Source organism: Pelobates fuscus, chromosome 11, assembly GCF_036172605.1.
Source record: "Pelobates fuscus isolate aPelFus1 chromosome 11, aPelFus1.pri, whole genome shotgun sequence".
Taxonomy (NCBI): domain Eukaryota; kingdom Metazoa; phylum Chordata; class Amphibia; order Anura; family Pelobatidae; genus Pelobates; species Pelobates fuscus.
Window position 1 is genome coordinate 93,494,155 of NC_086327.1, and position 12,674 is coordinate 93,506,828.

The following is a 12,674-nucleotide window of genomic DNA, read 5'->3' on the forward strand; positions in this document are numbered from 1 at the left end:
AAGGTAAGTGGTTGAAGGGGTTTTAACCCCTTCAGCCCAGCGGGAGGGGGGCCGTGAGGGTGGGGAGGACCTAAGGACTACATGGTGCCAGGAAAATAAGTTGGTTTCCCTGGCACTATAGTGTTCCTTTAAGTTGAAAAGATGATTTCACTCACTTTTCTCCAGCGCTGAGATTATTAAATGTGACAATCGGAGCCAATCCAATGCTTCCCATAGGAAAGTATTAGGAGGCTATTGCACATGCGTGGCAAAATGCACTGATGCTCCAATCAGCATCTCCTCATAGAGAGTGCAGTGTCTCCATGCAGAGTGTGGAAATGCTCAACGTCACTGCTGCACACTGTGCATTACTGGACTAGGAAGCACCTCTAGTGTTCGTCTGAGTGACTGCCACTACAGGTGTTACTAGGCAGTGATGTACATTTTCTCTGAAAATGCAGTGTTTACATTGAAACGCCTGCAGAGACAGGCTGCAAATACCAGAACAACTACATTAAGCTGGGTTGTTCTAGTGACCAATGCATACCTTTAAATATAAATAAGTAAAAAATCCTAAAATCACAATTGATTTGCAAGCACTGAATTGTATGTTAAAAAAACAAATATTTGCTCTGTCAACTTTGATTGTTAAAATATTAACGTGTTTAATTTCCTTGAATCTTCACGTCTTGCAAATTCCCATTATGTTTGCTTGCAGATTTTGTTCTCTAATTAATGCAACACTTCATTTAGTAATGAGGGGAAAAGTGCAGCAATACTAGATTGAGCTATTCAGTTGCAGAGTTACTATTCAACAACTAATTGATTCTAAGAAACAAGAAATGAAGAGACAAGAGGTAAGTTCCAAAGTCCATTTACTAAATAGCTCAAGCTTGGGAACAGAGGACAAAAAAAAAAACATAGTAAACAGACAATTACGACTAAGCGAACAGCTGTGAACGAACAATGTTGTTTTACACACTGGTGGTTGTAGTCCATTCTTTTTTTAAAGGGTGTTTTTAAGCATCGTAGCCATTACAATCTGCTCTAGTCGTTATGGTGTCACGAGTCCCATAACACTGTTCCACAGTAAGTAGTGAAACCGTTTTCTAATGGTTTGACACTTACAGAGTTACTCACTAAAGTGAGAATTGTTGACAATTTAATTGTGAACTATGCTACCAGTTTAGAAAAATGGAAGAAATAGGCACTCACTGTAGCACAACACAGGATGAATGTGGGCGGCTGTAACTAGTACAAGGATTCCCAAACCTTGTGGATAGTGAAAATTGGAAATATAGAGGTAACCGCAGCCACAATGTACAGAAATTTATATGTACACAGGTCTTTTACCTTTGAGGTCAAATGTGTATACAACTTTTAAAGACCTGTGTACGTATACATTTTTGTACATTTTGGGCACGGTTTCCTCTATCTTTCCAATTTATGCTACCAGTGTGCCTAGTCTGGCCTTAAAGTTTAAATTCACATTTATTTTACTTGGGATTCTGGACAATGCTCACTTTAGTGAATAACCATGATATTTGGGGCTTGGGTACTCCTGGTACGTTTGGTCTTCTGGGATATCACTAAAGTAGAAGTTCCCGTTGCAATTTACCAACATCAACTTTGGTGCTATGTAGGCTTTATTAATTGGCCGAGAGTGTATGTTTTAGTCAGGGCTGGACTGGAACAAAATTTTAGCCCAGGCAGTTAAAGGCAGAAAATCCCACTAAGAGGGTGGGGTCAGAAAGGGGGCTGTTATGTCATCACCAATGACAAGTATGCCCGCCCCTAACACACACAAATGAGTATGTTAGTATGGGTGGAGTAAATGTCCTGTTTTTGTGTTTTGGTGCAACGTAAGCATAGTGACTTGTGTCTGTTGTCCTCAATGTTAGAATACCAGAAAACAAAAGTGGAAAAGGGCTGTTAAAGTGTATTGTGTGTATGCTCCCTGTGGCATTATATGTGTTTGAAGATAGATTGTGAGATTGCATGTGGGTAGAAAATACTTATTTGTGTTACAAGTGTATGTGTGTGTAAAGGGGTCTGTTTGTGGCTAGGGGCTGTAATTTGTGTGTTTTTATAGGGAACGTAGGATGTGTGGGCCTAGGGGGTGTTGTGTGTGTATGAAAGGACTGTACCATGTGTGTGTGTATCTAGGGGCTGCAGGGGTTGCATTGTGTGTGTTTCTAGGAGCTTTAGTGTGTTTATGCATAGGGGTTGTAGAGCACCTGGGTCTATAGTTGCAGTAATGTGCGTATTTAGGGTTTAGTGTGCATGTGTGTGTACAGGGGGTGTTGTCTGTTCTTATGTGGTGTATTTATGTGAATTTATAGGGAATATCAAGTAGCGTGTGTGTGAGAATGCACAGGGGTGTGGAGTGTTTATAGGGGTATAGAGTGTGACGGGGCAGGTGGTATAATGTGTGTGTTTATAGGGGTATAGTGTGTGTGAGTATAGGATATGTGTAGTGCATGTGTTGGATAGATGGTATAGAGTGTGTGTAGTGTCCATATTATTATATATTTAAAAAAAAAATACTCCCCCCTACCACCTTGCATGGGGAGAAGGAGCACGCTGATCTCTGGTGGTCCAGTGGACTAGTTATGTGGTTTGTACCTTTGCAGGATACAGAAAGCTGCAGTAATTATGGTCCTTAGACTATTGTTTTAAAGGGACATTCCACTGCCCTCCCCCCCCTAAAAAAATGAAATATAAAAAAACCAAAAAAACACTTATGTAGACATACACCAAATAAAAACATGCATGCATTTAAATATGCATTTTTCTATTGGGGTATGTTATGAAAACAGTTTACAAAAACTGCAGTTCTCTTGTCTGAAGACTTTACAACAAGGATCGACAAATCCCGGGTTCCAGGTCGCCATGGTGACTAAATATTTTGTCCTGGCGCCTGGGATTGGTCAGCCGTTCCCTCCTCCTCCGGTCTCAATCCCCGTGCAGCTCTCTGTGCACCGGGAGGAAGTGAAAGGAACCGTAATTACATCCTCCCAGTGCAGAGGCCGCGCAGGGGAATGGCAACCTAATCTGGCAGGACACCAGGTAGAAAATGTCTCTGCTCCCTGCTCCCATGCCTCATAGCCGACCCTGCTCCTCGCCTAATGTCGAGTAGCCGACCCTGCTCTCTGCCCCATGCCGCATAGCCGACCCGTCTCACACCCGCCCTTTCCCCTGCGTGACCTCAGAGCTGGGAGGAAGTTATTACAGTTCGCAAAACTTCCTCCTGGTGCACAGAGAGCTGCACAGGGCTGCAGGGACAGGAGAAGAAAGGAAGGAGTTTGGAACAGCGGCAGCCTACTCCCATCAGCTGCAGCCAGCCCCACTAACCTGATGTCACCTGCTGCTACCCAGTTCCACTGGACCCCAGGGAAGCCACCCTCCTGAGCCCAAAAGGTAGGAAATAGAAGGGTGGCTAAAAATATGCATTTTTTTTTTCTGTGTTTCTGTCGCGTGTATGTCTGTATGTATGAATGTATGAATGTTTGTCTTTGTGCATATATTTGAGTGTATATCAATAATAAATAATACTTTGTATGTGTGGGTCTGTCTGTCTTTGTCAGTGTGTGTGTTGGTATGTCTGTGTCAGTATGTGTGGGTCTGTATGTCAGTGCGTGTGTCTGTCTGCTTCTGTCAGTGTGTGTGTGTGTCTGTCACTGTGTGTGTCTGTCTCTGTCAGTGTGTGTGTCAGTCCAGGTGTCGGTCAGTGAATGTGCATGTTTAGTTCACCAGCAACCTCCGATTCCATGGGAATTATGTTTTTACTCATCTTCTTTCCAGCGTGGTGCCAGTCTCGCCGTAACTGGCTCGCCTCTGTAGCTGAGATTATCAATTACCAATCAGCATCTCTTCATAGAGATGCATTAAATCAATTAAGAACATCTCTACGGGGAACGTTTAGCACCTCCATGCAGAGCGTGGAGACACTAAATGTAGGTGCTGTACATTGTACAGATAGGAGACACCTGTGGCCATCTGAGTGACAGCCACTAGAGGTGTTACTAGGCAGAAATTTAACATTCACATTGAAAAGTCTTCAAGGACAGGCTATATACACCATAGCCATTACATTATGCTGTGGTGGTTCTGGTGATTATAGAGTTCCTTTAAGAAGTGCATTTTGGTCATTGGTGAAAAAAAAAACCTAGCTTCTAACTTTTGTAGCTGGCTCCTAGATTGACAGCAAATTTGTCAAGCCCTGCTTTACAAGCCCCTCCCTTCTAACCCTGCCCAGACTTCCTGTGGCTGTCCAATAACACTCTTCCCAATGCAACTCAATGAAAAGTCTTTGTAAGGCAGGTGCTTTGAGCAATTAATGCCAGTAGAGTTTAGCTCCACTGAGTTAAAACAACCAGGAAATAACAGGGAGGGGGAATGTAACAAAGTTAACTTGTAAACTTGCCAATTTCTATTGGAATCTGCACTTCCATTCTCTTTATACATAAAGCATTAAAGCAAGCTTAAGTGCCTTAGTGGTTTTGCCTCTTTAAAGATGTTATGGAGACAAAAAATAATCTTGATCAATGGTTTTAGAAAATGGGAGAACCCCCCCCCCAAAAAAAAAAAAAACAACATGCAAAAGGATTGTTGCTGACAAGGAAGTAAAAGGCTTTCAACTCATCAGTATCCTCATCTTCGGTCAATTTACTACCAGCTGAAATAAAATGAGACATGAGTGGGGACTAATCAAACGGCAAGCTGAGTTTCTGCCTATTGTCCGAGTTCTTAAGACTCTCTTTTTGCCCATATTGAGAATATGACATCACTTGTACCCTAGCTACCCTACCTACCATGCTGCTACGGCACAAATCAACACAGTAAATGCGTCAACATAGTTTATTGTCTCGACTGTAAAAGTAATATTAACCAATAAATTAAAGGGGAAAGCTTTTTCTTAAAGAGGACCAGTCATCCACAAACTACTGATATAAAAGTTAGTTTAAAAAAAAATCTATAAATTGTGCAGAAAAAATAAAAATCACCAGAAAATATATAGCTTACACATTATACTTATTGCACACTCCAAGCACTATAACCACTACATATTGTAGTGATTATGGAGCAATGAGGCAATAGGTGCAGTCCATTTGCTTTGTCACCAAAAGCCCAGTCTGTCTGCTGTCAATGTGAAAACACTTATTTATCCATTATTTAATTTTGTTTAAAATATTCAAATATTTTACCAGGATTCAGCTGTGCCAAATTGAAGTTGACCTCTTTGTCAGTGTCGAATGGGTTAGAGGAAAGGAAACCAGTTGAAAACAATGAGAAAAAATGGTAGGACTACACCTCTAGCCTCCTGGCACAATAAACAATATGGTACTTAGAGTGTCCGTTAAACTGATTTGAATCTTTGTCAGTGTATTGGGCTGTAAAATGTTGTAACAGAAGAAAGCAGAAATAAACATACAAATGATTATTTAAAAGAGGAATACAATGCTATGCTAACAGACAGAAAAAACAAGATACTCACCAACAAACGCACACACAAGAAAAATAATAATGGATTCTTCTTCGTAAAACCCTTTGAAAATAAACTAATAGATGTTCACTGCAGCTTTCGTAACACATGCAAATAATCTCTGCTACTCCTTAGGACCAGGGAGTGGCTAAGAATCTCTCTAACCAATCATTGGTCTCGGGTTACACTGAGTAAGTGCATGCAATAACCATTAAAAACAAATTGGAACGCATTACAGAACTCTCACAAATTGACGTTTTCATTCATTGAATAACTTTGTTGAAGTGCAAGGAATCTGGAATCAGGATACTTTTCCCTAGTGATAATGTTAAAGGCTCATGCCCATTTGTGGGTATCCTACTCAAGTGCAACTGGTACAAGTCCATAGAGGAAGCATATCACACAGGTGGTAGGTAGTCATACGACAATTGACCACTTTCAGGTCAGTCGCCTTCTCCTACTTGGATGTAAGAGCCCAGATGGTTATGAACTGGACAATTTTAAGCATGCATATTAAGCTTGGGCACCATGCAGCTCAAAAGCCAGAAATGTCTATTTAATTAAATGATATTCTGATAATGATGCATTTGTTCTGAGTGATGCGTTTAGACAGTATCTGAAGACTGATATTCAGCACAACCTCCTTTGGACTGAACTGCTGAACACATCTCAAAGGGGATCCATTAGCTTCTGAAATGCTGCTGACTGATTTTGCGGTGTAAGACGAAAACAGAGACATCCATTTAAAAAGTGTGTTTCAGCTTCACCTTCCACCAATCAATACCCATTAAGATACAAAAGGTTCCTGTAAGTATCTGAAGGAAAAAAAATAAAAAAAAATAAAAAATGCTTCCTGTAAGCAGCACTTAAATTCCTGCCCCAATAAAACATGCCAAATCCAATGAAAATAGACTTTTTGACATTTCTAATGGGAAGGTGGGGTTAATATGGCTGCCAGTTCTGAAGGGGTTAATACTATACACACAGAACTAATTGCTCTCATGCTGCAAGAGAACAATGAACGTACGATAGACAACATTAGTTTGCCAATAAATTCATTTTAATGTTATTTTCCTTTGCAGTTCGTCCTTTTTGCCTTTTAAAAAAAAAAAAAAAAACAACGGGAAAAAAAAAAGCACTGCACAGATATATTTTTCCAATGTCACAACCTCAAATCTCAAGTATGGGGGAATCAACAAACATATTTGGAAAGACTTAATTTCCTCAGTTTGTTTTTAAAGGACAATATTTTCAGTTATTTCTCGTTTGGTAGGAATTTAACATCCCATGATGTGCCAGGAACAAGCCTGATCAAGAGGGGATTAAAGAAGTTCTGACACCAAACATAAACTTTGTCTAATCCACTTCTATATTCTATAAACTGCATGTGTCCAAATCTCATTTTATTGTTTTCTTGAGCACTCTCGTGGTCATAAAATACATGAGAAGGACTGACTGCAGACATCATGGGCAGAGGAGTACAAAGTGGCTGCATCCAGATATTGAAACTTGGCAGAAGGAAGAAAGATAATAAATAATAAGTAAAGGCAAGATAGGAAGCGAGTATAAATCATTAAGATACAGGAGGTCATAAGGAAAGAAATAATAAGAGAAATAAATAAATAAAATTACTGGTTCGGTTTAAACGAATATAGTCAAATGGACACAACAGCCTGTTTTGTTCATGGAAAAAGCACCTGACTGCACTGTCTGGGGTCTCAGAGACTCTGCACAATAGTTAGGTCCACTAGAGGGACACAATTAAGTGATTGGAATACAGTGATCCTTTAGTTTTAACCCTGCAATGTAAAAACATTACAGTTTTGTAGATACAGAAATGCTATGATTGCAGGGTTAACACGCTTCTATTGACTGTATTTCTTACTAGAGGCACTGGAGGTGGATAACTAGTTAGACTCTACTGCCCAATAAAATGACTCTTAAAGAGAGCATTTTATTGGAACTTGATGCTTTGCTGCACATGTACATTCGCCTCCCAATGCTTTCTGGGTATACTTTGCACTGTGCTTCCGAGGGCACCTATCTGCAAAAGAAATCTGAGCTTGCCTAAGCGATCTACCACACTAAAAAAAAATCAATAATGGAAAATCGACAGAAAGTGAACTAAAAACAAATCCTCGTGTGCTCAATAGTCAAAGCTGGAGTCAAGTTAAGCTAATCTTTCGGGCATCGAAATCCCAGATGAGCACACAGAGACGTGAGCCCCCTTACTCATTTTTATAGTGTGGCAGATAGCTTTGGCAAGCACAGTGTTCTTTTGTAGATACCTGCCCTCGAAAGCACTGTGCAAGAGTGACTTACATAACTTTGAAATGTATTTATCATCTGACCTTTGCTAGTATTGTGGGCTAATCTAATTAGAGGGGACATTATAGGACATTGGTCCATATTTCATTAATTCGCTCTTCCCAAGAATTTTCTCATTAACTATTTTCTGTATCACTTGTCATAAAACAGTTTAGCAAACACTCACTCTCTAATTTACTGTGCATTACAATGCTTGCTACCATAATTATACTGCTTCTTAATCGTTTCTCAGTTGGAAATCATTTGTCTATAATTTTTCAACAGCCGCATATTTACAGTGCAACACTGTAACAATTTGATTCTAAGGCTGATTGAAGTATACTTCCAGCACTACCCTCCTTCATTGTACACTTCTGACTGATTCTAGCGAGCCTTTCGTTTTGAATTATGGTGTTCCTTATTTCTTATACCATTAGCTTTTATTCCTACAACTATCAATACTTGTGATACGCACCTCTCGAGTCCACTTGGACACATTCTACGATTAGTATTAAGTATCTCATTGTATTTGGGATTCCTAATAGATAGCTTTGGGTTATATCTTATGCTTCAGTCTAGTCAACATTTTTGTTGTTTTAACTGACTCAATAAACGTTACATTTTAGATCCTTCTTTTTGGGCTGGGGATTTAGTTTTTCTCCTTTTATTTTATGTTTAGGGAACACTATAAGGTCAGGAACACAAACATGTAGTCCTGACCCTATAGTGTTAAAACTATGATTTAGGGGGCTTGCCCCCACTTTCCCCCCTTAAAAATGTATAAAAATTACCTTATTCAGCGCTTTGCGGAGATATTATGATTTTTAGCCAATCCAATGCTTTCTCCCAGGGAAAGCATAGGATTGGTTGATATCGGTGTGGAGGTGAGACGGGAGCGGGGCTAAACCAATCAATGCATCTCTATGAGAAAAATTCTGCGTCGACATGTAGTGTGTGGAGACACTTTGCAGCACTGCCCAAGGAAGCACCTCAGGGCCATCTGAGGAGTGGTCACTGGAGGTGTCCTTAGGGGGCAATGTAAACACTGCCTTTTCTCTGAAAAGACATTGTTTACATGAAAGTGCCTCAAGGCAATGATTATACTCACCAGAACAAATAAATTAAGCTGTAGTTGTTCTGGTGACTATAGGGTCTCTTTAATTTATCAGAGGTTATCCCCCGTGAATTACCCCCAGCTGGACACATTTACCCTGATCCTATATGTCATTAAAGATCCACAAAAAAATCTAAGGGACAATACAAGCATATTTTGCAGCCTGTTCTTTGCCATCTTAACCCAAACCATGAAATGACAAGTATAATGACTGAAAAATGGATCCATGCACTCAAAGGTACTGAATGGCATAATAAATAAAGATCGGTGTAAAAATACAGCAGCATACAGATTACACTGATTTTCATTAAATCTGCCATTCGCTACCCTTGAGTGCCTGAATCCATTTTTTTTTATGTGCTATTTATGTATTGGCGTTTGCCAGTCACAGATCTGGATATTCATGAACAGTGTGCGTCCATGCCATTGTATAAAAGTTGATAGGGTGTCAAGCAGTATGCAGGTCAAATGAGGTTGTATAGAACTAGGATGCAGTGTATCTTACAAGAAAAAAAGCTACTAGAATATAAAATAATGGAATGAAAATTGGATCACCTGCAACATGATCAAATTAATGTGAATTGTGACAATGTGCATTCACAATGGTTTTGGTGGTTTCTGAAGACCTTAAGCCACAATGGACTTGTCTGCTTAACTATTCTTCAAATAGCCACCTGCTTTGACTTCTGTATGGTTTATATACAAAAGAACATTCCAAGCACCATAACCCCATACAGTGGGCTATTGTGGTTATGGTGCCAGGGGTGATCTGGCATTCTCCCAGGTTACATAGTCAAAACAATTGCAAATGGTTTGACAACTAACCCAGGTTCCACCAGGTGCTGGTCTAAGCTTCCCAGATAGCCAGACACTCCTCTGTCCTGCTTGGAGATTTCATGAGCTTCCCTGACCTATGCCCTGCATTGCGGGACTGCCACAATGGCCATGAGTCAAAGAGCTAGTCCTGCACTGCAGTGCTTAGGTCAGGGAAGCTAATGGAAGAAAGCCTAGGCCAGGGAAGCTAAACTTTAAAACGTTATTTATTAATAAAAACAAAAACCCAACATAGAAAAACCCAATACATTTTGATTAGATCTTTGACAATTTTAGTTAATTTAAAAAAGAAAAAAATCCCCCCGATCCTAAAACCCTTAACACTAATTTTATTCCCCCCAGCATGGTAATGATGCAGCTTTCCTAATGAACGCTATATTTTAGGGTCACTAAAACAATACTGGCTGTACTGACAGAGACATTTTAAATGTTTACATATTTTCCTAGAGCTGTTGCTTGATTTAGCAACGAAACCTGTGAGAGTCACAATTCTATCTTAAATGACAATAGTGTTACTGATCTAAAACATAGTAACTTGGGGTAAGTTAAAACAAAAACAAGGAAGGCAGGGTTAAATGGATTAAAAATAATAATAATAATAATATTAAATATCACATTTATTTCTGAAAGTTAGTCTATCAGTACTAAGCTAGCCCAAAATAAACATATAGTATATATAAACATATAAAAATATAATAGCCCAAAATAAACACACACATATATATATATATATATATACACATATTTATTTTGTTACTAGAGATTTATAGCCTAAAATCTACTTTGGTCAATCATCATCCTAATGGACAATGTTGTTTGGAGGCAAGGGGTAAGTAAAATGTACTCTTGGCTAACAGAATATTTCAGAAGTGACAACTCAAGCTTCATTGCCGGCACTTGAGTTTTATAAGTATTTTCTACTTTTGTACATTTGCTCAGCACCTAAAAACCTAAATCTTTTCCACTTTATCCTATACACATTAAACACAGAAAGAGTTATTCTATAAACTTGGATTTGTTAGGAACTAACCAGAAAAGTGCAAATTATAGGCCACAAAAAACTAAACTGCAAATATTTTCTAATGGTTATTGTTCCAGCTCTGACATTTTTATTAATACAATTTGTGCTTCCATGGCCGTTTCCCCAATAATTAACAGTTGTGAGAACAACTCCGTAAGAGGGGCACACATTTCTTTCCCCAATATTATCTTACAGCACATTGCTGCCTATAATTCATCTACCGCATTGTGTATAAAATGTAATTGGTTTAGAACCAAAAACAACACACACAGAAAAATATTCTTTGACGTTAGCTTGTATCCAGAGGCTTGTGTGTACTTTGAAGCTGTATGACAATCATACAGAAGATTAATTACATAACCATTAAAAAACAAAAATCATTTGCAGTCCATTATGAACAGACTGGCAAAACATAAAATGATATCAGAATACTTAAGAGCCTTTAAAATCTTCCTGAATCATATCATTGATACTGGCCAACCAGGAAACACTGACCAAAGAGCGTTAAAATCTAATATTCGACCTAAGTGTATGTAGTAAAAAGCTTAGGGTGTCTGCAGAATTGCCATTTAAAAAAACAAACAAACAAAAAAAAAACATTACATAACAACATTTTACTTTGAAATCAATGTTTGTGTTGCGATGACACCCTTCTACTGGAAATGATCTTTGTTCAACCTCTAGAAGTCTGAATATTATAAATTGCTTAGATACGATGTATGATGGTAGTTTTAGATATATTCAGTATACAGCAAATAAACAAAACATAAAGTCTACAAACAAGCTATTCATGCACAATGCTTTAAAACAGCTGCCAGATATTCCATGCATTGCATACACAAATATTCATCTGTCTAATGGTTAAAAGAAGCCAAAACAAAAAAGAAAAAAAAGTTAGAAATAACAGATTATTAAAAATAGGCAGCATTAATAAAGAAATAAAATGGGTTAAAAAGTGACTGTAGTCCACCTTTAGTCATATTCTATTTATCCATAAGTAAATTGGTTACTTACCAGACCACACACAAACAATCTAAAAGGCCAGAACACACAGGGGTAAGTCAGTGTTACCGTACGTTCAATAATCTGAATCAGAACTAATTCACGGAAAAAATATCCAGCTATAACTTCCACTGAGGTATATTAGCTTCTCATAGCTACTAGGCATCAAAGCCGCAAAACAGCAAATCAAAGATGGTCAGGACACCCAAAGATGATGGGGGGGGGGAAAAAAAACCTAGTTTAAAAAATGCATTGTGTTCAATCTGTGTATCCACCAGTAACGAAGATGGACTCACCCGAGGTCTTGAAGTTCTCCTCATTAAAATCAAGTTCTAGTTTCTAAGAGGCTCACTGTTAGGTGGACGTGATATGTGAAAGAACCTTCTCCTTTCTGGGAGTGTCACTTACAGTGCAAATGCCTAAGGCAATTGGTTTATAAAAGAAATCCCTCTAGACTACAGTGTTGGAGAAGAAAAATCCATTAGACCTATTAAAGAGTCAATGTACTGTGAGGTTTTCATCTTGGTGAACACCACTTAAATTATTTAAGACATTGTTCTATGAATGCCAGTATATGCATACTTATCCCAAGGATTTGACACTTACCAAATTGAGAATAGTTGAAGTAAAATCACGATTAAAGTTATTTACCTCTTACCAATGGGCCATGGGATTTTTTATTCTACACATAAAGTCTTAATATTAATGCCTAAAGGACTAGTGGTTTGTATAAATGTATTTTGCTGAGGCAACAAGACCAGGTTGGCCCACGTAGTCTGCCCATGATGAAATCTCAATCGGTTCATACATCTTAATACATCAAAATAATCTTATGCACAACCCAAGCATTCAATTCTGTAAACAGTTTTACTTTGGTACTTCCACTAAAAGATTATTCCAGGTATCTACTACTCTTTTTTTTTTTTTTTTTT

The 12,674-nt window shown here is 38.5% G+C and overlaps 1 protein-coding gene across 6 annotated transcripts in view; it reads right to left on the reverse strand.

The window, feature by feature from the left end:
* Positions 1-12,674, reverse strand: part of KCNAB2 (potassium voltage-gated channel subfamily A regulatory beta subunit 2) — a 189,977-nt gene that overhangs the window by 95,702 nt on the left and 81,601 nt on the right. For 2 of the 6 annotated variants that reach the window (XM_063436201.1, XM_063436200.1), the window contains exon 1: positions 12,039-12,069. The exons of the other annotated variants lie outside the window; for them this stretch is intronic. In XM_063436201.1, coding sequence (XP_063292271.1) covers positions 12,039-12,062 — 24 coding nt within the window. In that variant the 5' untranslated portion in view covers positions 12,063-12,069. Of the gene's footprint in view, positions 1-12,038; positions 12,070-12,674 lie in introns of those variants that run through there. 6 annotated transcript variants of the gene reach the window in all.